The sequence below is a fragment of the Syngnathus scovelli genome, chromosome 20 (genome assembly GCF_024217435.2).
Source record: "Syngnathus scovelli strain Florida chromosome 20, RoL_Ssco_1.2, whole genome shotgun sequence".
In the NCBI taxonomy this organism is placed as follows: domain Eukaryota; kingdom Metazoa; phylum Chordata; class Actinopteri; order Syngnathiformes; family Syngnathidae; genus Syngnathus; species Syngnathus scovelli.
The window spans coordinates 3,845,923-3,871,747 of NC_090866.1; the positions used below are offsets into that span (position 1 = coordinate 3,845,923).

A 25,825-nucleotide genomic window follows, 5' to 3' on the forward strand; every position below is an offset into this window, starting at 1 on the left:
TCCTCTTTTTATGTACTCCAGACATCCGTCTCACAAAATCAAAAGGCACAATTGAGTCATTTATTTAAATTAATGTTCATGCATTCACGACCCTAATCAATGTGTTAAAAGGGAACATATGGCAAAATCACTTATTTGCTTTACTTGCGCTATGGAGCATTTCAGGTGTGAAAATGCACAACTCTTCACCTGTTTATTTCTTGATTAGTAAATAATTCACCTTTTAACAAACCTATACCAAATTCTCTATCGTACAGATTTACAGAAATGAATACTACCAATAAATGTGCCATATGTACACATATGCTCTCAGTGAAACGGAACAGAATGTACAATGTACCGAGAATGACCCCATGGCTAATTAATGACAATTTTAGTTGGCTAACAAGCTCACTGTGCCAGTCAAGCGTTGATGTGCTATCATATAATGCTGTTAGTACGCAGACACTTGAGCAGCTGAGTCATGACCACTACCTTTCTATTTAACAGTTTTCCATCAGTGGAAAACTTTTATTTGTTTCAAATAGGGAATTACAATGCAGGAATGCGTTTTTAGAGTTCAGCATAAAGTTAGCTTCTTTTGCTCCATAGCTTTACTATACAGTTGGTGTAATAAGCCTAGATATGAAATGCAATCTTTTAGATGTCAATGATAATCAGTTTATCTTGAATTAAAGCGATTTGCTGTTATCAAACACGGAAGGAAGCTCATTTGAGGTCATAGGGAGAAACAACAATTCAGAGAAAAACCAAATCCGTCCATGTGACCCTCTCTGGTTTCCTTCTTTTTGATCGTATGCGTCAGAACACAGCATTCTCAATTACTCCTGTTGCATAACCTACATAGTTGATCTTGACACTAGTTTTTTAAACATAAAATTCTGACAAAATTCCCCTGTTTAATCTACTCCCTGCTGCTGTAATCCATGCTGCTCAGTCTTATCGCCACCAATGACATTTAACGTAGTGGAATAAAAAGTCCATCACAACAAGCAAGCAACAAAACATACTTGACTCTCTACTCTATTTATAAAAAGTTCAAAAGTTTATGGCCATTATTGTAGTGTTGTTTAGCATTGCAAAAATGACTATACATGATAATTTGTTATACAAGTACATAACAACAACAACAACAAAAAAGGGGGGGGGGGAGTATTTAGTGTCATCTCCTTTTACAGTTCACTTTTGTGTATGGCTGGCAAGAAGATGGACAATGTTAACACACCATTTGTGATGGCCAAAGACTTTTGCACATACGGCATTAAATATTACAGCCAAAACAAAAAGACATTCTTTCATAGCTTCATTTTGGCTAAAAGGACTAAACATCTACAAATAAAGTTGTATTTTATAATAGTACTATTCAGGTATGGCATGTACATTTATAGTACATATGTGGTATTCATATACCAGTAGAACATAGCTGAAATTCAAAATAAACGCCTTGCATAGTGCATGCATCCAGCTGAGTGTCACCGGAGATAGAAATAATGAAATGTTCCTTTTGAAAAACTGGAGCCTGGAAACACAGTCCCTTGGTCATGAGGTTGTCGAGTTATGTCATAGTACAAAATGAATGACCGTAGGAGAGCAATTGGGGCGCCATGTCCTACTAAGGCCCAATTATCAGGAGGCAATCCAATTCCGGACAAAAGCAGGACAAATGACCTTGGAACCACAGGTTTTGTGCCTTGGAGAAATGCGTAAGAAGTCATTTCTGTGTGTCCGTTTGATGGTTGCTCAAACGTAGGACTCTTTAGCATATGGAAATTCCTCAAACACAGATTGGCTGCATCTCTGTGACACGGCCTCGTGTTGACCAGACACTGACTCGGACATGGCCCTCTGTCGGAAGACCGGCTTGTGCTCAACACTATCTAACGCCTCTTGCGTGTAATGGTGGTCAAAGTAGCTCTGTGGGAAGGAATAATTCTCAGAAGATGGGCGGGACCTCCGCTCTACAGCAATGGCGTCATACACAGTCATGGAAGCGTACTCCGGCACAAGAGGCACGCTGTGCACCGCCTGCTCGTACGGGGGCGGCCTGCAGGGCAGCCTACTGTCTACCTGCCTGAAAACCTCAATGGCTGACAGCGGTCGGCGCTTGGGCTGGGCCGGAGAGACCACTTCACTTTGAGAGTCCTCCTGAAGCGGTTCACAAACCTTGTCATTGCGGCGTTCCTTCTTCAGACTGTGCCTGCCAAAGCCTAAGCTCCTTGTGCGCAACAGGACCTTACAGGCGGCTCTCAATGAGCTTGAACGCTTCATCTCATCTGAATTCAAACCGGTTAAGTCCTGTTGAAGCCTAGGAGGAGCCACCTCGCTGTGGTTTGTTGTCCTTGAGCATGGGGGCGACCCCGCTGGGGAGCTGGTGAATACTGAGCTCTCGGATTGGTGGGAGGCAGCGCTCTCCAGGGAAGAGCTCGAGCAACCCATCCTTTGATTCCCTATGTAGCTAAACCGGTCTATGTTGGAGCAGCTGCTCAGTTTTGACAAAGACAACCCAGGTCGCTGCCAGAAGGAACCCTCAGAGATCTGCTTTTTCAAAGACTGCTCCACAAAGTTCTCAACAGAGCAGTCATCGTGACTCCGGGAATGGCCGCAGAGGTTCACCTCGTCCACAAAGGGAAGGATGATGGGCTCGGAGCAGCGACGGGTCACGGCAGGCTTGGAATTGAAGACGACGTCGGATGAGCATGTTGAAATTGTGACGCTGAGGCTGAGGGAGGGGGACGATCCGCTTCTCCCGACCTCACCGTCTCCGTCCGGATCGGTACTGTCGTACGCCGAGTCATGGTGCTGGGAGGATACCGAGTCTGCAAGACAAATGATTTATTAATGAGTGTGCAGCTCTGCGAATACCTGGGAACAAATTTTTCGCGTACCTTCATCGGTATCCAGGAGGTGCGGGATATTATCTCCAAGGATCTCACAATGTTCAATCAGGAACTGAGTGAGCTTCGTGACCTGCAGCATAAAAAAAAATCTAAATATTGCAACATGTCAAGGTTTCCTGTACCGAAGAACATGACGCACATTTCTACCTTTTTCATCGTCTCTTTCTGGTCATCTAGCGGGATGACCTCCATCTGCAGCAAGGTCGGCGCGATGCACACCGCCAGGTTGTAGGCGTCCATCTTGTTGTGCTCAACATTGTCAAGAATGTGATGGAGGACGCAGACGAGGTGCTGCAGGAGGAGTTTGTTGGGCCCGGGGAGTTTGTCTACCACACTAATAAGAGGAAAGAGGGTGAGGTGGGGGAGGGCGACAGTAAAGTTGGCGCTTTTTTTTTTTTTTAAACTCAAAAGAAAAGTGGTTTGAGTTTAGGGCTAACCAATGCTAACAAATTAAATGTCATTTACTACCTTTCTTGAATACGTCATTATTCACAGAGAGTAATGATGATGTCACTGAGACTCATTGACCCACCTTCTGAGCTCGTGTTCTCTCTGCTGGCTGTCTTCCATCTCCAGAGCAGTCATCCAATCTTTATAAAGGTTGCACACCAGCAGGCTCCTGGGAAGTTCTTTTAAAAAACTCTAATTGAAATAATAAAATGCAAAATTTAGACTTTAGTGCTGCACATTGTACTTGCAGAAAAGAAAGCACAATCATGTCCATATTGTGTAAGTTAATGTAACCAGAAGAGGGTCATACTTTGAGCAGCCCGACCAGCAGAGCAACAGGTTGTGCCTTCATGTCCACTTCCAGGCCGTTGTTGAGCCTTTCTCTCAGCTCCCTCATGTTCTTGTTGTTGCACGGCTTCCGAAACACTCCTTCTGTGGACGGCCCCCTTTTCCTCAGCAACACCAGTATCTCCTAGTCGGAGGAATCAAGCTTTGATTACCATGTCAACATTGTTGTGTGATTGGGAAAGGAATTTTAAAAGCTAAAGTGTACAATAATAGTGCTTAGATGATTTCTTGTGATAATTAAGCGACCTGGACAACATCTTAATTACATGAAAGGGATCAAATGAATGACTTACTGTGATGGGTTTAGGGAGAGAGTTGTCATCTGGGCACACTTTGCAGAGGGGCCGTCCAAAAAGCTGAGTCTTGGTGTCCGCTTGAGCTGCTCTGCTGATGAAACTGGAGCCCTTCCTCAGCTTCCTCACTAAGTTCCATTTCGTTTCTGCCGGGATCAATAACGTTCCATCCATCACCTCGACAAAGGTACGCATTTTACTGGAACTCGACTCATTCTAAACGCGTCGTGTGCAAGGAGTTCCAAAGTGACAGAAATTCTTTGCACTTGTCTATTTCCTCCCTCTGTGCATGCGGTTTTCAACTTTGCTTTTGTGCTACGGCACATCTGGCCCTCGCTGTGGTGCCCCTCCCTTTTGCACACTTGCCATTGAGGAACATTTTTAAAAAAAGGAAGTTGATCTCAACTCACCAAGCGTCTGCGTCAGCTTGTCCTCTTGGTTATTCAACAACTGGGGCGAACTATTTACATCTCCCTGGCAACAAAATAAAACCGTTATTGAGGATGAAAGAGGAACATGGAAATGCAGATAGGGTGGGAGAAGGAAGGCTTATTCCTTACCAACCTACCACAGTGCTGATGAGAACTCATCGACTCAAAATGTGACAAAATTTTAAGTTCCACATAGTTTGAAAAAAAAATGTTTTGAGATTTGTTTTATATCTTTAATGTATCTAATTAATTCAGGTTCCTAAAATGGTTAAAAATGTTACATTTATTTTGCAACTTACATCAAAGTTTTCAAACTGCTCCATGCCACCTCCAATGAGAGTTTTAGTCTAAATGATAGACAGAGAAATAATCGGTCAGAATTTTTAAGCTAACCCTGTAAGCTTTTGTACCAACTGTAGCAGTACTTACTGCAGTGATGCCACCTAACACCTTCATGAGGATGTCCGGACATGAGGAGGCACAACCAGCCCTGGCTCTTGCCGCTTGGATTTTACTGCAAAATTTCACTTTTTACTTAACAAATTAAATACATTTCAGGACCACTTGAGCAACCTAACCTAAATTGATTCACAATCCTGCTGGAGTCCATGTAAGCTTTTATGCAAGCACCCAAAACAAAACAGCATCAACCAACCTGTGGAGGGTATCACACCAGTCTGCCTTCACATCAGGAGAACTGCAAGGCAAATCACAACATGAATCCACAGCACGAGAATCAAATGAGCAATGAGATCACACGAGCTGTCACGGAGTTCTTTTGATTAAGTGGAAAGTGTAACTCAAGCCAGTCATGGGAACAGGAAGCTGCGTCACGGCGACCCCCAACCAAACAACTTCCACTTCCCCACCTTCCTTGCAGCTTATCTGTGGAAAGTGAAAGGTGCCCACACTTTTCGAACTGCTGGGGCTCGAACCCACGTTAGCTACATAATTGACGTAGTGGAGTATATCATGCAATGTTGACTTTTTGTTCTTTGTATACAAAAAGTGAGGTCTAACCATTCCTATTTTGCAACATTTTGTCTTGTGATCATCGAGTGAACTTTCTCTTTGCTATTTCCCTATTTTTATGAAGTCCACAGATCAGATGAGTGCTTACTATTAGCCGTTGCTGAGTATCAACTCACCAAAAAGACACTAGACAAAAAGTAAGGCCCCAGGCTAAGGCAAGGGTCACGCTGAGATCCGCATCCTCCTCTGTCCCCTCATCATCCTCTGCCTCATCTTGGAAATTGTGAAGCCAGATGTCCTCCAGTATCACTCGATGCTTGAGGCGGTAGCTGGACATCGACCTGCAAACAAGCAGAAGAGAACATTTGCTGCAATTTTCCAAAATCAATAAGCTCTGAATATCCACAAGGGCGTTTCACTTTACAGTAATTACTGTGGTCCATGATATGCGTCCCTACTGGAACAGTGGGCAGACTGCGGTAGAGAATTGTATGCAACTTGCCTCCCACTTTGGAACTTCAAAACTTTCTTCCACTTTGACTCAGGCATGAAACTGTTGATACCCACTCTATTTGTGTATTTACTCACAATTATTATTTTTCAAACCTGGAAAGCAACCCTTTTTGATATTATAACAGAATCAAGAACACTAAAAAGACATTCTGTTATTTAGTAAGAAAACAAATTTTGTATATACAAACCTATGTAAGGGGTTTCTGTTGAGTTTAGTCACGGTGACTAAATAAAGGCGGTTGATCTTCGTGGAGATTCCCTAGCAGTCTGCATATGAAGTCTAAAAACACCCAATTTGCCTTTACTTCCCCTTTTACACACCTATTCTGATACTCCTTTAAACATAAGATGACGGTAAAAAATTATATATAGAAATTTTTTTTCATTAGAAAATCTTCTTTGTATGGTAGAAATGTTCAACAAATGTAGGTACCCTGACGGAGTGTTGGAATTTGATAAACCAGATATATGATATTCTATGTATTATAGAGTAGATGGAAATCATATTGCCAATAATTAAGCTGAAACAATTTAGAACATTATTTGTATGAGACAATTTTGAGGAAGTCTGTAGTACCATTCTAAAGTATCCTGGAAACTTCTATAGTATGTAAAATCTATTTGTAGTCAACTATAAACTCAGAAATTGGGATGTGCATATACTGAAAAAGAGTATGAATCATTGTGGAAAATATGTGGTGGCGGGAGTGGTTTGGATTGGTGGTTTAGTGGTTTGGAGTCCAATTATGTAAGAGTCTGTGTCGATTCCAAGCTAAAATTGCTCCTTTTGCGGGTTGATTTTTGGAGTATGTGAGTGATGGTAATGAAGTAAACCGATGTTGTGGGTACAATTGTGTGACCTTTGACCCTGCATGTGTAACTACAGCAGGAATTTGAAATAATTTGTTCATAAGTGATATCTCACTTGATTTTAGCGAAGATTATGACATCATTGAAAAGGAAGAGTTGTCGCTCCCTTGTTTTCGTGCCCTCTGTCACATGAACACACTCGTTCAGCAGTAGTTCTCCATTCTCACTGGTGAGGCCATGGACAAACGGACTGTGCTCCACTGACACCCGACAAGAAGTCTCCTCCCTGCCAGAGATAAACACACACACACACACGCACACACACACACACACACACACACACACACATACACACACACACACACACACACACACACACACACACACACACACACACACACACACACACACACACACACACACACACAGACAGACAGACAGACAGACAGACAGACAGACAGACACACACACATACACACACACCTTATTCCTTATTATGGAGGTTATGAAAATATTTGTCTTTGATAGACTATATTAATACATATGGCTGTATGAATATTGTACAATGATTTCAGCAACAAAAGCATTCTGCCTTCCCTTTTAATTTTAAAAGGACTATTTTACGCATGCCTTGACATTTTTTCCCTTTATTTCTGGGGATTAAATGCTTAGCTGGCCATCAATAAAAAACAATAAAATATTTTTATTAAAATTATGCTTCTGTCAGGTCAGTTAATGTGGAAGTCCAACACAAATAAAATTATTCTTGGCTATAAATGTTTGTGAAAGCAGCACTGGTCATGATGAAACTGCGTGTGAAGGCGAAGACTGAATAACTTCTGTGGGAATGCTGCCGAATGATGTTGAAACGAGTTGAATTACTTGAGAAATGTAGAAAATAGAAGTGTAAAATGAAATTTTGGAGAATTTGCGGTGAATTTCACAGTTGAAAATGTGTAATTTTTGGTAAGTTGGAAGTTGTGGAATAGGTAGGAAAATGATGAACAGTTGAAAGTTGGAACGGGTTGAATCAGTTGAAAAATGTAGAAATTAGAGTTGAAAAATGAAATTTTGGAGAATTTGGGGTAAATTTCAAAATTGAAAATTTTGAACTTTTGGTAAGTGAGAAGTTGTGGAATAGGTAGGTAAAAGATGAACAGTTGAAAGTTGGAATGGGTTGAATCAGTTGAAAAATGTAGAAATTAGAGAAAAACGAAAATTTGTGAAATTTTGCGAAAATTTTAAACGTGAAAACGTGAAATTTTTTAATTTGGCAATTTTGGGAATGTCGAGAGTCTTTCCGAATGTGATTTGAATGTGCTGAATGTTGTGGAATAGGTAGGCAAAAGATGAACAGTTGAAAGTTGGAACCGGTTAAATCGGTGGAAAAATGTAGAAATTAGAAGGGGAAAACAAATGCTGAATGATGTAAATTTCAAACTGGAACGACGTAAATGTGAAATGTTGAATTCGCCATTAAGAATGAATGGGGGAAATTTTTTTGTAAATTTGCGGCTTTTGCGAAAACGGAAAATTTTTGGAATGAGATGAATGCAAGCAGCCGTCGTGTGAATTTCTAGAATATGTCGAAATTGGAATGGAGTGATTCAAATGAATTACCGTATTTGCCGGTGTACAGGTCGACTCGGTGTATAAGTCGACCCCCTAAAATTCGACGGAAATTTACGATTTTATGATATATCCTTTGTATAAGTCGAGCTCAATTGTTGCATTATATTAAACTTCAAAATTCAATATGCGAAATTTATTGACGAAATGTGTTCAAATTCCCGGAGGCCGTGCGCATGCGGCTGTTTATAAGCACCGCGGAGGAGATCGCGGCCGGCGAGCTCGCGCACGCCGCCCGGCACCAACGGGAGGCCGGAAATAGCTCCAAGCCGAGCGGATCGGCACTTTATAAGCACCGCGGAGGAGATCACGGCCGGCGAGCTCGCGCACGCCGCCCGGCACCAACGGGAGGCCGGAAATAGCTCCAAGCCGAGTGGATCGGCACTTTATAAGCACCGCGCAGGAGATCGCGGCGCCTCATTGGACTTCCAGCGGCCGGCGAGCTCACGCACCCGCCCGGCACATCCGTGAGGCCGTGCGCACGAGCCAAGTGGCCGAAAATAGCCCCCGCCGAGCGGATCGGCTGTTTATAAGCACCGCGGAGGAGATCGCGGCGCCTCATTGGACTTCCAGCGGCCGGCGAGCTCACGCACCCGCCCGGCACATCCGTGAGGCCGTGCGCACGAGCCAAGTGGCCGAAAATAGCCCCCGCCGAGCGGATCGGCTGTTTATAAGCACCGCGGAGGAGATCGCGGCCGGCGAGCTCGCGCACGCCGCCCGGCACCAACGGGAGGCCGGAAATAGCTCCAAGCCGAGCGGATCGGCACTTTATAAGCACCGCGCAGGAGATCGCGGCGCCTCATTGGACTTCCAGCGGCCGGCGAGCTCACGCACCCGCCCGGCACATCCGTGAGGCCGTGCGCACGAGCCAAGTGGCCGAAAATAGCCCCCGCCGAGCGGATCGGCTGTTTATAAGCACCGCGGAGGAGATCGCGGCCGGCGAGCTCGCGCACGCCGCCCGGCACCAACGGGAGGCCGGAAATAGCTCCAAGCCGAGCGGATCGGCACTTTATAAGCACCGCGCAGGAGATCGCGGCGCCTCATTCGACTTCCAGCGGGCCGCGCACTCGCGCACGCCGCCCGGTTCAAATTTTCTAAGTGCAACGCACAATGAGATGCATGAGAAACGGCCTTGGTTACCATCACATTTGAAGCGATGAATACGAAGTTAAATTTTATGACTCGGTGTATAAGTCGAGGTCGATTTTTTTCGGTCGATTTTGGATCGAAAAAGGTCGACCAATACACCGGCAAATACGGTATGTGGAAGGAGAAGCGCGTCAAAAAACTGCGAGGAATAAAATATAATAACTAGAATTTGCAATTCCTGAAGAAATTGCGTGTGAAGGTGAAGAAGTTGAGTAAATACTTGGGGAATGCTGCAGAATGATGTTAAAACAAGTTGAATCGGTTGAAAAATGTAGAAATTTGAGGTGGAAAACGGAATTTTGGAGAATTTGGTTGAATTTCAAATTTGAAAGTTTGGAATTTTTGGTAAGTGGGAAGTTGTGGAAAAGGTAGGCAAAAGATGAAGAGTTGAAAGTTGGAATGGGTTGAATCGGTAGAGAAATGTAGAAATTAGAGTAGAAAACCAAAATTTTGGAGAATTTGATCGAATTTCAAATTTGAAAATTAGAAATTACAATTGAAAGTTGGAATGGGTTGAATCGGTTGAAAAATGTAGAAATTAGAGTAGAGAACTGAAATTTTGGAGAATTTGGTCGAATTTCAAATTTGAAAATGTGGAATTACAATTGAAAGTTGGAATGGGTTGAATCGGTTGAAAAATGTAGAAATTAGAGTAGAAAAACGAAATTTTGGAGAATTTGGTCGAATTTCAAATTTGAAAATTTGGAATTACAATTGAAAGTTGGAATGGGTTGAATTGGTTGAAAAATGTAGAAATTAGAGTAGAAAAACGAAATTCTGGAGAATTTGGTCGAATTTCAAATTTGAAAATTTGGAATTATAATTGAAAGTTGGAATGGGTTGAATCGGTTGAAAAATGTAGAAATTAGAGTAGAAAAACGAAATTTTGGAGAATTTGGTCGAATTTCAAATTTGAAAATTTGGAATTACAATTGAAAGTTGGAATGGGTTGAATCGGTTGAAAAATGTAGAAATTAGAGTAGAAAACCGAAATTTTGGAGAATTTGGTCGAATTTCAAATTTGAAAATGTGGAATTACAATTGAAAGTTGGAATGGGTTGAATCGGTTGAAAAATGTAGAAATTGGAGTAGAAAAACGAAATTTTGGAGAATTTGGTCGAATTTCAAATTTGAAAATTTGGAATTACAATTGAAAGTTGGAAATGATTGAATCGGTTGAAAAATGTAGAAATTAGAGTAGAACAACGAAATTTTGGAGAATTTGGTCGAATTTCAAATTTGAAAATTTGGAATTACATTTGAAAGTTGGAATGGGTTGAATCGGTTGAAAAATGTAGAAATTAGAGTAGAAAACCGAAATTTTGGAGAATTTGGTCGAATTTCAAATTTGAAAATGTGGAATTGCAATTGAAAGTTGGAATGGGTTGAATTGGTTGAAAAATGTAGAAATTAGAGTAGAAAAACGAAATTTTGGAGAATTTGGTCGAATTTCAAATTTGAAAATTTGGAATTATAATTGAAACTTGGAATGGGTTGAATCGGTTGAAAAATGTAGAAATTAGAGTAGAAAAACGAAATTTTGGAGAATTTGATCGAATTTCAAATTTGAAAATTTGGAATTACAATTGAAAGTTGGAATGGGTTGAATCGGTTGAAAAATGTAGAAATTAGAGTAGAAAACCGAAATTTTGGAGAATTTGGTCGAATTTCAAATTTGAAAATGTGGAATTACAACTGAAAGTTGGAATGGGTTGAATTGGTTGAAAAATGTAGAAATTAGAGTAGAAAACCAAAATTTTGGAGAATTTGATCGAATTTCAAATTTGAAAATTTGGAATTACAATTGAAAGTTGGAATGGGTTGAATTGGTTGAAAAATGTAGAAATTAGAGTAGAAAACCGAAATTTTGGAGAATTTGGTCGAATTTCAAATTTGAAAATGTGGAATTACAATTGAAAGTTGGAATGGGTTGAATCGGTTGAAAAATGTAGAAATTAGAGTAGAAAAACGAAATTTTGGAGAATTTGGTCGAATTTCAAATTTGAAAATTTGGAATTACAATTGAAAGTTGGAATGGGTTGAATTGGTTGAAAAATGTAGAAATTAGAGTAGAAAAACGAAATTTTGGAGAATTTGGACGAATTTCAAATTTGAAAATTTGGAATTATAATTGAAAGTTGGAATGGGCTGAATCGGTTGAAAAATGTAGAAATTAGAGTAGAAAAACGAAATTTTGGAGAATTTGATCGAATTTCAAATTTGAAAATTTGGAATTACAATTGAAAGTTGGAATGGGTTGAATCGGTTGAAAAATGTAGAAATTAGAGTAGAAAACCGAAATTTTGGAGAATTTGGTCGAATTTCAAATTTGAAAATGTGGAATTACAATCGAAAGTTGGAATGGGTTGAATCGGTTGAAAAATGTAGAAATTAGAGTAGAAAAACGAAATTTTGTAGAATTTGGTCGAATTTCAAATTTGAAAATTTGGAATTACAATTGAAAGTTGGAATGGGTTGAATCGGTTGAAAAATGTAGAAATAAGAGTAGAAAAACGAAATTTTGGAGAACTTGGTCGAATTTCAAATTTGAAAATGTGGAATCACAATTGAAAGTTGGAATTGTCAGGAATGCGTTGAGCCAGGGCGACCAAATGCAGCTTGAACCAGGATTTATTGCAGGGAAAAGGAGTTGGAAGGGAGGCAGGTGGGGAACCGACGACACAGACGGGAGGGAGACTGACGGCCAGCAAAACAGACAGACTGACCGACATGAAGTCCCCTTGGACAAGGTTAAAATTCTGACTGTTAGGTTCAGATTCAGCAAAAGGATCAGCAGACAAACCAGTGAGACAGAATGTTGAGTCTTTTCTCGCGAGGAGTGCATCCAGACTTACAGCAATCCAAAATACACTAAAGGTCTTGTTTACACTCCTCTCTTTTTATTCAGGAATGCCCTACCTACAATGTGAGACTAGCCCCTGATAGGTGGGGGGGAAAGCGTGGGCTTTGTCTCATGAGAGAAGAAACGAGATTCTATGTGAAACTAGAAGTCGCAGACAGGATCCCATGAGAAACGAAAAGTGTGCAAGGATAAAATGTTATGGGAAACAAAGTAGTCATGTGAAAAGAGTGCATAGACAAAATGACATGTGCAGACATCAACAACTTTCTTGGATTGTAGAAGGTCAGGAAGCTCCAGACAGCATCGTTTGACTTGTTGTGGACTGGGTGATGTCTGCAAGAAGAAACAGCAAGCATTCTGCGCAATAACTTTATTAATATGTACTCATTAGGGAACGCATGATAACATATATATACAATTTATCTAACAATTCCCCCGTTTTATCATAAGTTCCCGGAGAACAACCCATCACCCATATGGCCACTTCAAAAAAGATTTTCAGCCAAGGGATCACATTTCGCAAGAACTAACTTACACTCGGGAGGAAACTGAGTCATAATCGGCAAAGCTAGGGTCAAGAAACAAACCGGACAGGTTTACCACAATAGAGTCGCCGACCGGGTCGTCACTAGAGAAGGAACCCGCGTCGATCGAAAGGTCATCCCTTTGGAGCAACGGGAAAGTCTCAGCTGGTGGAGAGATAGCAGTTGTAATTAGCCTGTTAATTAGGGATCGGAGACAAGGAACGCAACAACATCCACACAAGGTCAAAATGGCAGAGAAAACGGCAATGGAGACCAGGGCAGAGGAAACCAGGGTGCGGTACTTTCCGAACACGTTCAACCAGTCGGTCCAAACCTCTGTGTTCACCCCACTGTGCTCCTTCATCTTCCCGTTCAAGGTCCGCAGGCCCTCAAGGGCCTGGGACAGGCTTCCGCCGGCTGCAGTATTATTCGGAATAAACGTGCAACATTGCTCACCGAACATGGCGCAGACACCGCCCCCTTTTGAGAGTAGCATGTCAAGGGCCATTCGATTCTGGAAAGCCATGAGGGAAGTAGCGGCCAGTTGGGAGTGGACCGCCTTGAAACCCGCCTCGGACCAGTTTCCAAGCCTCTGCACGTTGTAATGGACGTAGTTAATCCTGTCAACATTTTTGTTAATAGTACACCACCAACACAGGGCGGATTCAAAACCAGCTGCTATCTGATTCACCAGCTTATACTCATCCGGTACTCCTCTAGGAACACGAATGGCGTCAATGTAAATTGGATTAGCCGCGCCCCGCCATTCGGCGTTTCGTTTCGTTCTCGGCCAGAATACGGGAACCACGGACTTAGCAAAAGATGTTAGATCATAAGACGACATCGGTATCAAATGAACAGGTAGCAATAGGGTTACCAAAGCGCAAATTCCGGAGCTGTTGAAAGGCAACCTATCATAAAATTTGTTACTATTACACCAAAACCAAATATCACTACGAGCAATGAGCAAAAAAGGGGCAGTGACATTGGTCATGGACCCACACCATGGAGCAGGTAGAGCGCCGAGCTTCTCACCGGTACCAGGTAATCTAATGCAAGTAAAATTACCCTTAGCTACATAGAACGAAAAAAAGGGGTTTATACTTTGTCATAGAGGCAACAGGGGTAAACCTTATCACATTTAAAACAATCACGAGTGGGTGAAATGGATGAGTTTTACATTAAAGCAACAGCACACTTAGGAACTATATTTGCAGGTATGATTTTCAAAAGAGGTCTTCGACCCATGCATGCAATGCAACTGGTGTTAGCCATCTTCGCGGCCCGCTCAGCCAGAAGAAGCCAGTTGTTGGTTTGACCGCTTATTCCTGTGGAGGCTACATCAGTGAGGAGCATACTTGTGATTTTTGCTCCTGCTGACAGGGTGTAATCATTTGTAACGGGACGGTCAGCGATCGACATTGTTTTATTAAGGCAAATAGCAATAGGAAAGCGAGGATCGATTCCAGAGGACCAAGCCCACAGTTGAAAACCCCAACAAGAAGTGTTAAACAAGGTGGCATTTGGAGGAAGAATTTGACCATCAGCGAGTGTAAGAGACAAAAGGAGGCTTTTGCCCTGATTTTTCAAAGTCACTCGTTTAGCAAAGAACACAGCCTCTTCACTGGAACCAGAGAGCGGGGTGACCATTTCGAAACCTTTCAAACTCTTCATAGGTATAATAATAGAAGAAGATGTATTAGGAGCCACAGTAAACATTAATGACTTATTGTAAGTCCAAGACAAAAGCCATGGTACGCAAGTTGGAACGCAGACGGTTCCTGGAATACAAACAACCTGATCAAAAGGGGATTTAGTGTCGCGCTTATGTCTAGCAATTTTTCCCCCATGAGCCATATCAATTAGAATTAGCGTTGGTAGCTGCCTGAGAGAAGAATGTTCGAGGCTCATGGTACTCTATCCATACAAATAAAATAACCCCCGAAAAAAATATAATGGTAACACAAACCAGCAAAAGCAACCAAAAACACATGGCAGACTTAGCGCAGGCCACAGCCTGATTAAAGCACTCACCAAATGACTCTCTAATGCTCATGTTTTTGGATCTCCTCAGAGTCAACACCCTGAGCTTCGGGTTGGTGTCTTGGAATTTGGCTTCTGCTAGCTTTCGTGTCAACCCTGGATCTTGGCACCAGGATCAGGCACTATTACCAGACTTTGCTCACCTTCCGTACTTTAGGTTGGGTCTGCAGAGATCACCTTTTTACAATGAGATAAATGAATCCACGTGTTGCGTTCGGCTATTTTCAAAGCATTAGGTGTCGTGAGTAGTACCAAAAAAGGACCTTCCCACTTGGGTGAATGCCAATTCTTCCTCTTGATACTCTTGATCAAGACCCAGTCTCCCGGTACCACTTTGGGGTCTTCCTGCGGAGAAATGGGTTCATCATCAGTGTTATTGGTTAGATTCTTTTGACGTTCCAACATTTTTCTCATGTAATCAGCTAACGTGGCTTCCTCGGGGATCTCCCATGTGTTCTTGAACTGAGGAAGCCTGTAAGGCCTTCCAAACATAGTTTCATAGGGAGTTAGCCCTGTTGTACTTGTAATATCTATGTACATTTTGACCAGGTCTAAGCACTGAGTCCATGGTCGTTTGGTTTCTTCCATACATTTCTTTAATCTGTTTTTTATAGTCGCGTTAGATCTCTCAACAACTGATTGTGAACGATAGGAACAATGGTTCTTTAGATTTATGTGGAACATTCTCCCAATGTTATGCACTATCTGATTTACAAAATGTGGACCATTGTCGCTGTAAATTTTTTCTGGAATACCGTATCTTGGAATGATGTCTTTGCATAAGGCCTTTGCCACCGCGAGTACATCAGCATGTTTGGTAGGAAATGTTTCTACCCATTTAGTAAATGCATCTATTATGACCAAACAATATTCTTTCCCTTCACATTTATGTAATTGGATATAATCCATATGTATTGTCTGAAATGGATACAATGGAGTCGGGAATTTCCCTCTCTGAGGTCTTAAATTGCCTTGTGGGTTATGTTTAGCACAGATCAAACACGCTCTGCAAAATTGTTTTGAAAAAGCTGCAAAGCCGTATGTTGTATAAATAGCTTCAACTTGTTTCACCATACCCCCCGTCGAGACATGGGTGACCCCATGACTCGAAATAGCAGCCCATTTGAACAAGTTATGAGGCAAGACAGGTTTGCCCAAAGGTCACACAAAAAGACCAACAGTGTTTTTAGTTGCACCCCGTTTTTCCCAAGAGAGCCGTTCCTGGGAGGGGCTCTGAGACTGCATGTCAAGCAACACATCAGGGGGGATGTGTGACATCGAATCATGAGCCGTGAGAGACGAGAGGACATGGAGCAGGCCTTCTGCAGCGGCCTTCGCGGATTTGTCAGCAAAAGCATTACCGAGAGAAACAGGATCAGAGCACGCAGTGTGAGCAGCACACTTGCAAACCGCTACCTTTAAAGGTAGCTGGACAGCGTCCAAAAGTTGAGTCAGTAATGTGGAATGGGTGACGGGCTTCCCTGCAGAAGTTATCATGCCATGGTTGCTCCACTGCTGAGCAAACACGTGTACTGTAGCAAAAGCATACTGACTATCAGTCCAGATAGTGACGGATTTGTTTACAAACAATTTGCAGGCCCCAGTCAAAGCAATGAGCTCAGCGGCCTGTGCAGACATATTGGATGGCAGCTTAGCAGCCTCCAAAACCATGTCGGCAGTAACAATGGCATACCCTGTAAGGGTCACACCAGATTCATTTTTCTTCGAAGACCCATCAACAAAAAACACACGACCATCTGGCAGAGGCGTATCTTCCAAATCAGGCCGAGCCTTAGCAACTTGTTGGGCAGCATCGACACAATCATGGAATTCGCCATCGCCAGGAAGGGGAATGAGAGTGGCAGGATTGAGTGTCGTGCATCTTTCAACGGTCAGATGTGGCTGAGACAGCAACGTAGCCATGCAGGAAAGATGACGTGCAGGCGACAGAAAAGTCACTCACTCACTCACTCACTCACTCACTCACTCACTCACTCGCTCACTCACTCGCTCGCTCGCTCGCTCGCTCGCTCGCTCGCTCGCTCGCTCGCTCAATCAATCAATCAATCAATCAATCAATCAACCAATCAACCAATCAATCAATCACACAGGTGTTAATTAAATCGCAATTAAATTGCAAGCAATTTAAACTCTAATGGAATATGTGGATGTCCATATCCGTTTCATCAAATTCCAATCCAACTTTACCTTTGTATAAGGCACAGGTGTCAAATTGTGCTTCATATACATGTGCCATCACTCAAATCGCAAATTATCTTCACTTTTAGTAATATGTTAAATTTCAAATATCAGACCAGTTTTTACTTGTCTGATTTGAAAGCGAGGTACTCGTCAGCTTGTTCCGCAGCCCCCACAATATGAGGCGCTCACACATCTACTCGGGTATGACAGTCATACTGGCCCTCCAAAAGAAGCCATGACTAAACCGCGGCCCGCGAACAAATGAGTTTGACACCCCTGGCACAAGGGATAGCCTTCTCATTGATCAATCGCGTATCTTAAATCATGCTTTTCCTCCTTTGAAGCGACTATGTACTTCAAACCCAAACGGCACCATTTTATAGGGAAAAAAAATTGTCGAATTTATTCGTTGTTGACATAATACTGGTCGCAAATTTGCATGTAGAGCATTTTTGAGTTGTTGATCATAGACATCAGTTGAACACTCTTTCTGGTCTGTGTCTAAAGTCTTCAAACAACTTATCTTGTTTTTGTTTAGTCCGGCCAATGTCTGTGTAATTTGCTCTACGTTGAAATTTTATTTTATCCTGCAATAGTTGGTCAATTTGTATTTGTAATGGCACCCCGTTATATTCCAATGGACGGCCCTGGAGATCAAAAGGACTCCAGGTGTCTTTAACGCTTGCCCAATGTTTGGTTAAGGATGCCATGAAAACCTGTTGTATTTCATCACCTCTCAAATTATAGGAAGCAATGAGTTGTTTAATTTGGGGTACAAAGACGGAAAGGATGGTTCGCTTTGCCGTGCCACAACATCCGTCTTTGTAATTTGATCATTTTTCTCATCTTCACTCATCACATTCTCAGCTGCGGTTCTTAAGCGAGCTCATGCTGACACTGTGTCATCATCTTCCTGTCTGTGCAACAGCAAGTTCTTTTTTAACTTTTCCTCATCTTCCTTATCTTTAGATTTTCCTGTCATCTGGGAAAATGAGAATGTAATTTTGCTTTTTAATTTTTAATTTTAAGTCTTGCAAAATTGCTATATCCTTACTGCACCGAGATAAACTGTTAAACATATCTTAAAAAATAAACAAACAAATACAATCTATGCTCTTCAAAATGGGACCCAAATGTCAGATTACAAATCAAACCTCCTCCTTCACTCTCACATTTTTTGATAGAACAGTCTACTTAGCTAGACACCGTCATATCATACTAAATAATGGCCTGGAAATTAAATATAATGTTGTTGCTGTGGTCCCTCAAAACATGTGACTAGAATTTGGACAATTACTAACCCCCATCAATCGACAAATTATCTCCTCACTAAAGTCCCAGCCTGTTAACCTATCTGCATCAAGAAGACATTTGCAATGCAGGGGATAAGAGAATAACAATAAACAAAATAAACCCAAACCACAATCAAAACCAAATAAACTAGGCCCATGACCTATGTAGACCAACACAGTACTCCAAATATTTCCCCATTAAAATTTAAGCCTTTTTGTGTAGAGCACCATTGATTTCTAATCATTGACCTAATTTTATCCTTAATTCAATCCCAATCACGAATGCCCACTACTTAATACTTTACTTGGTGTTCTTTTGATAAAAAGTGCCCCCTTTGCAATGTTATTTTTAACTCCAAGTGATTCAAATCTTTGACTTGACCTTACATGTGTCCTTGTATAGTCTTATGTCATAACGAATCAATAATTTAATTTTATCCAATACTACAATGTATGTTCTCTCCTACTCTCACATTTTTATGAGGGCTGGGCACTCTCCTCGTTGGACGAGTTTCTGACCACAACCCTCAGATTATTCTCTCATTTCTAATTTTTACATTTAACAATGCAAATCTGATAAACCATTGTCTAGCACACCGCTTTCGTGCACCAATTTAACGCAATTCCAACCTTTATAACGAACTGATACACAAAGACAAACATACACAGAAACAAACACACGGGCCCACAACATAGACATGACAATCTTCCCAGCTGATAACAAGGGTGGGGGGAGCAACTGAAGTGCGGAGAGCCTCGCCACCGCCACGTCACATAATGCAATCCCCTCTGTCCAAAATATGCATTTGTCAAGATATTTTATATTGTCGGTGCCGACCCCTTGCATTTCAATTCATGTCGGGGTAGCGGCTTTTGTTTGCTATTTGATTTTCCCATGGTTTATTTCTCTAAATTTCGGAGTTGTCAATTCGAATGGCACCTACAGTGTCCTAAAGCCAACTTTATTCACCGGACAGTGGTAAAATATTCAATGAGTGGTAAGTCTCCTTTCCTCTGCTTTTACACAAAACCACTGTTTACATAAAGGAGAGCTCAAATGAGATCACTCTCAGTCAAACCATACACACACACACACACACACACACACACACAATGCGCATCCTTATCGTCTCACAGGCAAGCAGGGGAGTCCGTCCTCCCGTGGATCTTTACAAAATCTAAACTCTTTAACCTTCCTGTTGTGTAAGAAAAACTTATTTTTGCCTTTTTCTCAAAGTAGATATAAGACCTATCTTTTCATGGATAAAGAAGCCAAACCAGCTAAACAAGAGTTAAAAAAAAACACCCCAGATGGCAGCAGAAAGCTAACACATTAGGAAGGTTAACTAGGAGGCCCACGACACCTCAGCGGAATTTAACTGCTCCAAATTACCTGTACTTCTTTAGAAAACAGATGGGTCCGCTCTCCCATGGAATTTAACTGACTCATCAGTCAGGGGACTCCATCATCCCAGCGGAATTTACTGTTTCTAATTGCACTTGATAGGGTCTAGAATTGTCAAGGTTTTAAGTGACCTCTTGTCACTGCACTTTCATTACTTCAACAGAATCAAGATTCGTACTCACAGTCTGCTGGGCCTTCTCCTCGGATGATCTTGTCAACCACTCCGGTGTCCAACCGACTGATCGAGACAGCCCCGTGAAAAGGGTTTCTCTATCTATATGCCTTGGCCAAGGACTTGTCCTGCGTCGAAAAGTCGTCCGGAACCAGAAATAGTCCTATTGAGATCCCGGAACGAGCCCCCAAAAATCTGTTAGGTTCAGATTCAGCAAAAGGATCAGCAGACAAACCAGTGAGACAGAATGTTGAGTCTTTTCTCGCGAGGAGTGCATCCAGACTTACAGCAATCCAAAATACACTAAAGGTCTTGTTTACACGCCTCTCTTTTTATTCAGGAATGCCCTACCTACAATGTGAGACTAGCCCCTGATAGGTGGGGGGGAAAGCGTGGGCTTTGTCTCATGAGAGAAGAAACGAGATTCTATGTGAAACTAGAAGTCGCAGACAGGATCCCATGAGAAACGAAAAGTGTGCAAGGATAAAATGTTATGGGAAACAAAGTAGTCATGTGAAAAGAGTGCATAGACAAAATGACATGTGCAGACATCAACAACTTTCTTGGATTGTAGAAGGTCAGGAAGCTCCAGACAGCATCGTTTGACTTGTTGTGGACTGGGTGATGTCTGCAAGAAGAAACAGCAAGCATTCTGCGCAATAACTTTATTAATATGTACTCATTAGGGAACGCATGATAACATATATATACAATTTATCTAACACTGACCGTGAGCCTTCAGACAGACCGAGGGAAAACCAGATGACAAGAACAGGAACACTGGGCACGAACAGGAATGGACACAACAGTAGACACCGACAGGGAGAAACACACGGGCAGGGCTTAAATACACAGGGTAACAAGAGGAAGCAGGTGACAGCCATTACGGTAACGAAAGGGGTGTGGCCGAGCGAAGTGCAGGCCGAGCGTGCTGTGGCACGGCCGTGACAGTACCCCCCCCCACAAGGGACGGCTCCCGACGTCCCAAAAAAGAAAAAATCCAAGACTGTCCAACAAGGGCCGGGAGGAAATGGGGAGGTGGCCGCACGTCACACACCGCCGAAGGCCGACTGGGTGACGGCCGCTGGATCCACGCCGCCGGAACTGGTGGCGGCTGCAGCATCCACGCCGTCGGGACTGGATCGGGGGGCGGCCGTGCTTCATGCGCCGTTGAAGCCGACTGGGTGACGGCCGCTGGATCCGCGCCGCCGGAACTGGTGGCGGCCGCAGCATCCGCGCCGTCGGGACTGGGTCGGGGGGCGGCCGTGCGTCATGCACCGTTGAAGGCCGACGGTGACAGCCGCTGGTTCCGCGCCGCCGGAACAAGTGGCGGCCGCAACATCCGCGGTGTCGGATCTGTTTTGGGGGGGGGGGGGCAACCGTGCATCTTGCGTCGCTTGAACTCATCTCCTTGGCGACCATGCAGCAGTTGCGGGAGCCGGCAACGGTTGGTCCAAGCGCTGGTCGCTGTGATGGTCGGTGTCTTCTGTCAGGAATGAGTTGAGCCAGGGCGACCAAATGCAGCTTGAACCAGGATTTATTGCAGGGAAAAGGAGTTGGAAAGGAGGCAGGTGGGGAACCGACGACACAGACGGGAGGGAGACTCACGGCCAGCAAAACAGACAGACTGACCGACATGAAGTCCCCTTGGACAAGGTTAAAATTCTGACCGTGAACCTTCAGACAGACCGAGGGAAAACCAGATGACAAGAACAGGAACACTGGGCACGAACAGGAATGGACACAACAGTAGACACCGACAGGGAGAAACACACGGGCAGGGCTTAAATACACAGGGTAACAAGAGGAAGCAGGTGACAGACATTACAGTAACGAAAGGGGTGTGGCCGAGCGAAGTGCAGGCCGAGCGTGCTGTGGCACGGGCGTGACAGGAATGGGTTGAATCGGTTGAAAAATGTAGAAATTAGAGTAGAAAAACGAAATTTTGGAGAATTTGGTCGAATTTCAAATTTGAAAATTTGGAATCACATTTGAAAGTTGGAATGGGTTGAATCGGTCGAAAAATGTAGAAATTAGAGTAGAAAAACAAAATTTTGGAGAATTTGGTCGAATTTCAAATTTGAAAATGTGGAATCACAATTGAAAGTTGGAATGGGTTGAATCGGTTGAAAAATGTAGAAATTAGAGTAGAACAACGACATTTTGGAGAATTTGGTCGAATTTCAAATTTGAAAATTTGGAATTACATTTGAAAGTTGGAATGGGTTGAATCCGTTGAAAAATGTAGAAATTAGAGTAGAAAAATGAAATCTTGGAGAATTTGGTCGAATTTCAAATTTGAAAATTTGGAATTACAATTCAAAGTTGGAATGGGTTGAATCGGTTGAAAAATGTAGAAATTAGAGTAGAAAAACGAAATTTTGGAGAATTTGGTCGAATTTCAAATTTGAATGTTTTGAATTTTTGGTAAGTGGGAAGTTGTGGAATAGGTAGGCAAAAGATGAAGAGTTGAAAGTTGGAATGGATTGAATTGGTAGAGAAATGTAGAAATTAGAGTTGAAAAACAAAATTTTGGAGAATTTGGTTGAACTTCAAATTTGAAATTTTCGGTAAGTGGGAAGTTGTGGAATGGGTAGGCAAGAGATAAACAATTGAAAGTTGGAATGGGTTGAATCGGTTGAAAAATGTAGAAATTAGATTAGAAAAACGAAATTTTGGAGAATTTGGTTGAATTTCAAATTTGAAAAAGTGAAATCTTTGCTAAGTGGGAAGGTGGAATAGGTAGGCAAAACGAAAAACGAAATTTTTGAATTTGGCAAGTTTGGGAATGTCCCCAATGTGATTTGAATGTGTTGAATTATGTGAATTTCAAACTGGAACAACGTAAATGTGAAATGTTGAATCTGCCATTAAGAATGAATGGGTAAAAAATTTGTCGTAAATTTGCGAATTTTGCGAAAACGGTACACAATAATAATAATAAAGTGAATGGTGTAGAATATTATAGGGCATCGCCTTCACACAATAATAGTAATAATAAAGTGAAGGGTGTAGAATAACGTGTGAAGGCCATCGCCTTCACACAATAATAAAGTGAATGGTGTAGAATAACATATGTGTGAAGGCCATCACCTTCACACAATAATAAAGTGAAGGGTGTAGAATAACATACGTGTGAAGGCCATCGCCTTCACACAATAATAAAGTGAATGGTGTAGAATAACATAATAGTCATCATCAGTAACTCAAGAAAGAGCAGTAAAATTAACAGCTGAATCTAATGGGTCGACATAAAAATGTTCTGCCACGTTTCTGCAATTACTGTCTTTGATAGCTGCTTCATTTCATATGTTAGGGCTGGGAATAGATAGCATCAATTAAAGTTCCTAATGTAAAGAAGCTGAATGTCTATGTCTCTCAAAGTTTAACATCCATTTAAGACTGATGCATTTACATTTGGAAGTGGTCATTAAGAACCACCCATTATCACATTACATGTGTCCGGGGCTTGGCTGCCTTCCTTTGTGTGGATTTTCTTTTCACGTCACACATATGATTTTAAGTGCATTGCCTCAGTCTCACTAAATAAAAAAAGCCCATTATGTTCCCCTACTTATGAACGTTGTCAGCTGGCATTTGAGGTTTTTGTCTTCGCACACCTGTGTTAACACCTGTTTTTTGGTGTCAAAATCAAAAGTAAGGCACGAGGAAGCAACCCACACGTGAAAAATGTCACTCGACCGCACAGTGGGTGTGTTGAACATCACACAAAGACATTTAAATCTTCGTACTGTTTTCCATTAAAGTTGAAATGAATTATAACCTTGTTTCTTTAAGAACTGTATATATATACAGTGGAGCCTCGGTTTTCGACCACAATCCATTCCAGAAGGCTGTTTGAGAAGTGAATCGTTCGAATTACGAATCATGTTTTCCCATCACAAATAATTCCAAGCCCAAAAAAGGCTTTTTTAAAGCATTTTTTCATTATTTGACACCATAACTGCATAAATAAGTGAGTAGGTAATGTGTAAATAATATAAATAATAAACTGATTTAATAGAGTAGGCTAGGCTGGGGAATGCTTTGCCGTATCTGTAGAAACTATCTTGTGTGTTTCATTCTAATAGTAAAAGATATCTTTTTAAATTGTGAGGGATAAAAAGCACATCAAAATGTTTTATTTTTGCCAATGAAAGACAACATTTCAAAGATCATGTGAAAGAAAACAGCATAAAAGTTTTCTTAATTTCAAAAAACAAAAACAAAAACTGCAGAAATTCTAATGAAAGATAACATACAGTATACGTACTGTATCAAAGTTCGTGTGGCCATTGTTTGGTAAGCACAGTCGCCCCTCTCACAATATCACTTCCTTTAAGAGCGTCTTTGTTTTTCAGGATCGAGCTTATTGTCGATTTTGCCATGCAAAACTCCAGCGCCAACTCTGACACATGCACACCGGACTCATATTTTGCGATTAATTCTTCAGCTTTACTGCTCCCACTTGCTTCCTTTGGAGGCATGATTAGAGTTGATGCAATCCTCAGAGTAACGAGAACGTAATAACAAACGGAGTCAGTTGGCATGCGGGTCCTCTCGGCTCATCTCGCGAGGTTCGACAACCGAGATTTCATCCGACATCCGAAGCAAAAAAATCTTGAATTTTTTGTTTGAATACCGATTTGTTCGAGACCTGGGATGTTCGAAAACCGAGGCTCCACTGTATATACAAACTGGATTCAGATGAAGTTGGGAAATTGTGTAAAATGTAAATAAAACCAAAATACAACGATTTGAAAATCCTTCTCAACCCATATTCAATTGAATACACTACAAAGAGAACATATTTAATGTTCAAACTGATAAACTTAATTATCCATCCATTTTCTGAACCGCTTAGTCCCCACGGGGGTCGCGGGCGTGCTGGAGCCTATCCCAGCCGTCATCGGGCAGTAGGCGGGGGACACCCTGAACTGGTTGCCAGCCAATCGCAGGGCACACAGAGACAGACAACCAATCGCACTCACACTCACACGTAGGGACAATTTGGAGTCTTCAATCGGCCTACCAAGCATGTTTTTGGAATGTGGGAGGAAACCGGAGTGCCCGGAGAAAACCCACGCGGGCCCGGGGAGAACATGCAAACTCCACACAGGGAGGGCCGGAGGTGGAATCGAACCCGCACCCTCCTAGCTGTGAGGCGGACGTGCTACCCAGTGCGCCACCGAGCCGCCTTAAACTTAATTATTTTTTGCCAAATAATAATTAACTTCGAATTTCATGGCTTCAACACTTCCAGTAGAAGTTGGGAAAGGTGGCAAAAAATACTAAGAAAGCTGAGAAAAGCTTATCAAACACCTATTTGGAACATCCCACATGTGATCAGGTGAATTGGGTACCATGATTGGGTATAAAAGGAGCCTCCCCAAACATGCTCAGTCATTCACAAGCAAGGATGGGGCGAGGTTCACCTCTTAGTCCACAACTGCGTGAGAAAATAGTTGAACAGTTTAAGAGCAACATTTCTCAAAGCAAAATTGCAAGGAATTTAGGGTTTTCAACATCTACGGTCCAAAATATCATCAACAGGTTGGTCAAATCACTGCATGTAAGCGCCACGGCCGGAAACCAAGACTGAATGACCATGACCTTTGATCCCTCAGACGGCACTGCCTTAAAAAACGACATGAGTGTGTAAAGGATATCACCAAATGGGCTCAGGAAAACTTCAGAAAACCACTGTCAGTAAATACAGTTCATCACTAAGTAAGTAAGTAAGTAAGTAAGTAAGTAAGTAAGTAAGTAAGTAAGTAAGTAAGTAAGTAAGTAAGTGTGGGTTAAAACTCTACCATGCAAAGCAAAAGCCGT

The 25,825-nt window shown here is 42.1% G+C and overlaps 1 protein-coding gene across 1 annotated transcript in view; it reads right to left on the reverse strand.

Annotated features, from left to right (window-relative positions):
• Window positions 1-38: 38 nt before the first annotated feature.
• The window catches only part of tagapb (T cell activation RhoGTPase activating protein b), a 28,647-nt gene continuing 2,860 nt past the window's right edge, over window positions 39-25,825 (reverse strand). The window contains exons 3-14 of the mRNA XM_049756426.2: window positions 6,830-7,000; window positions 5,568-5,732; window positions 5,075-5,116; window positions 4,849-4,933; window positions 4,719-4,766; window positions 4,399-4,462; window positions 3,989-4,134; window positions 3,658-3,819; window positions 3,430-3,539; window positions 3,045-3,231; window positions 2,886-2,967; window positions 39-2,816 (exon numbers count right to left, since the gene is read on the reverse strand). Of these exons, the coding sequence (XP_049612383.1) occupies window positions 1,741-2,816; window positions 2,886-2,967; window positions 3,045-3,231; window positions 3,430-3,539; window positions 3,658-3,819; window positions 3,989-4,134; window positions 4,399-4,462; window positions 4,719-4,766; window positions 4,849-4,933; window positions 5,075-5,116; window positions 5,568-5,732; window positions 6,830-7,000 (2,338 nt within the window). The 3' untranslated portion in view covers window positions 39-1,740. The remainder of the gene's footprint in view (window positions 2,817-2,885; window positions 2,968-3,044; window positions 3,232-3,429; window positions 3,540-3,657; window positions 3,820-3,988; window positions 4,135-4,398; window positions 4,463-4,718; window positions 4,767-4,848; window positions 4,934-5,074; window positions 5,117-5,567; window positions 5,733-6,829; window positions 7,001-25,825) is intronic.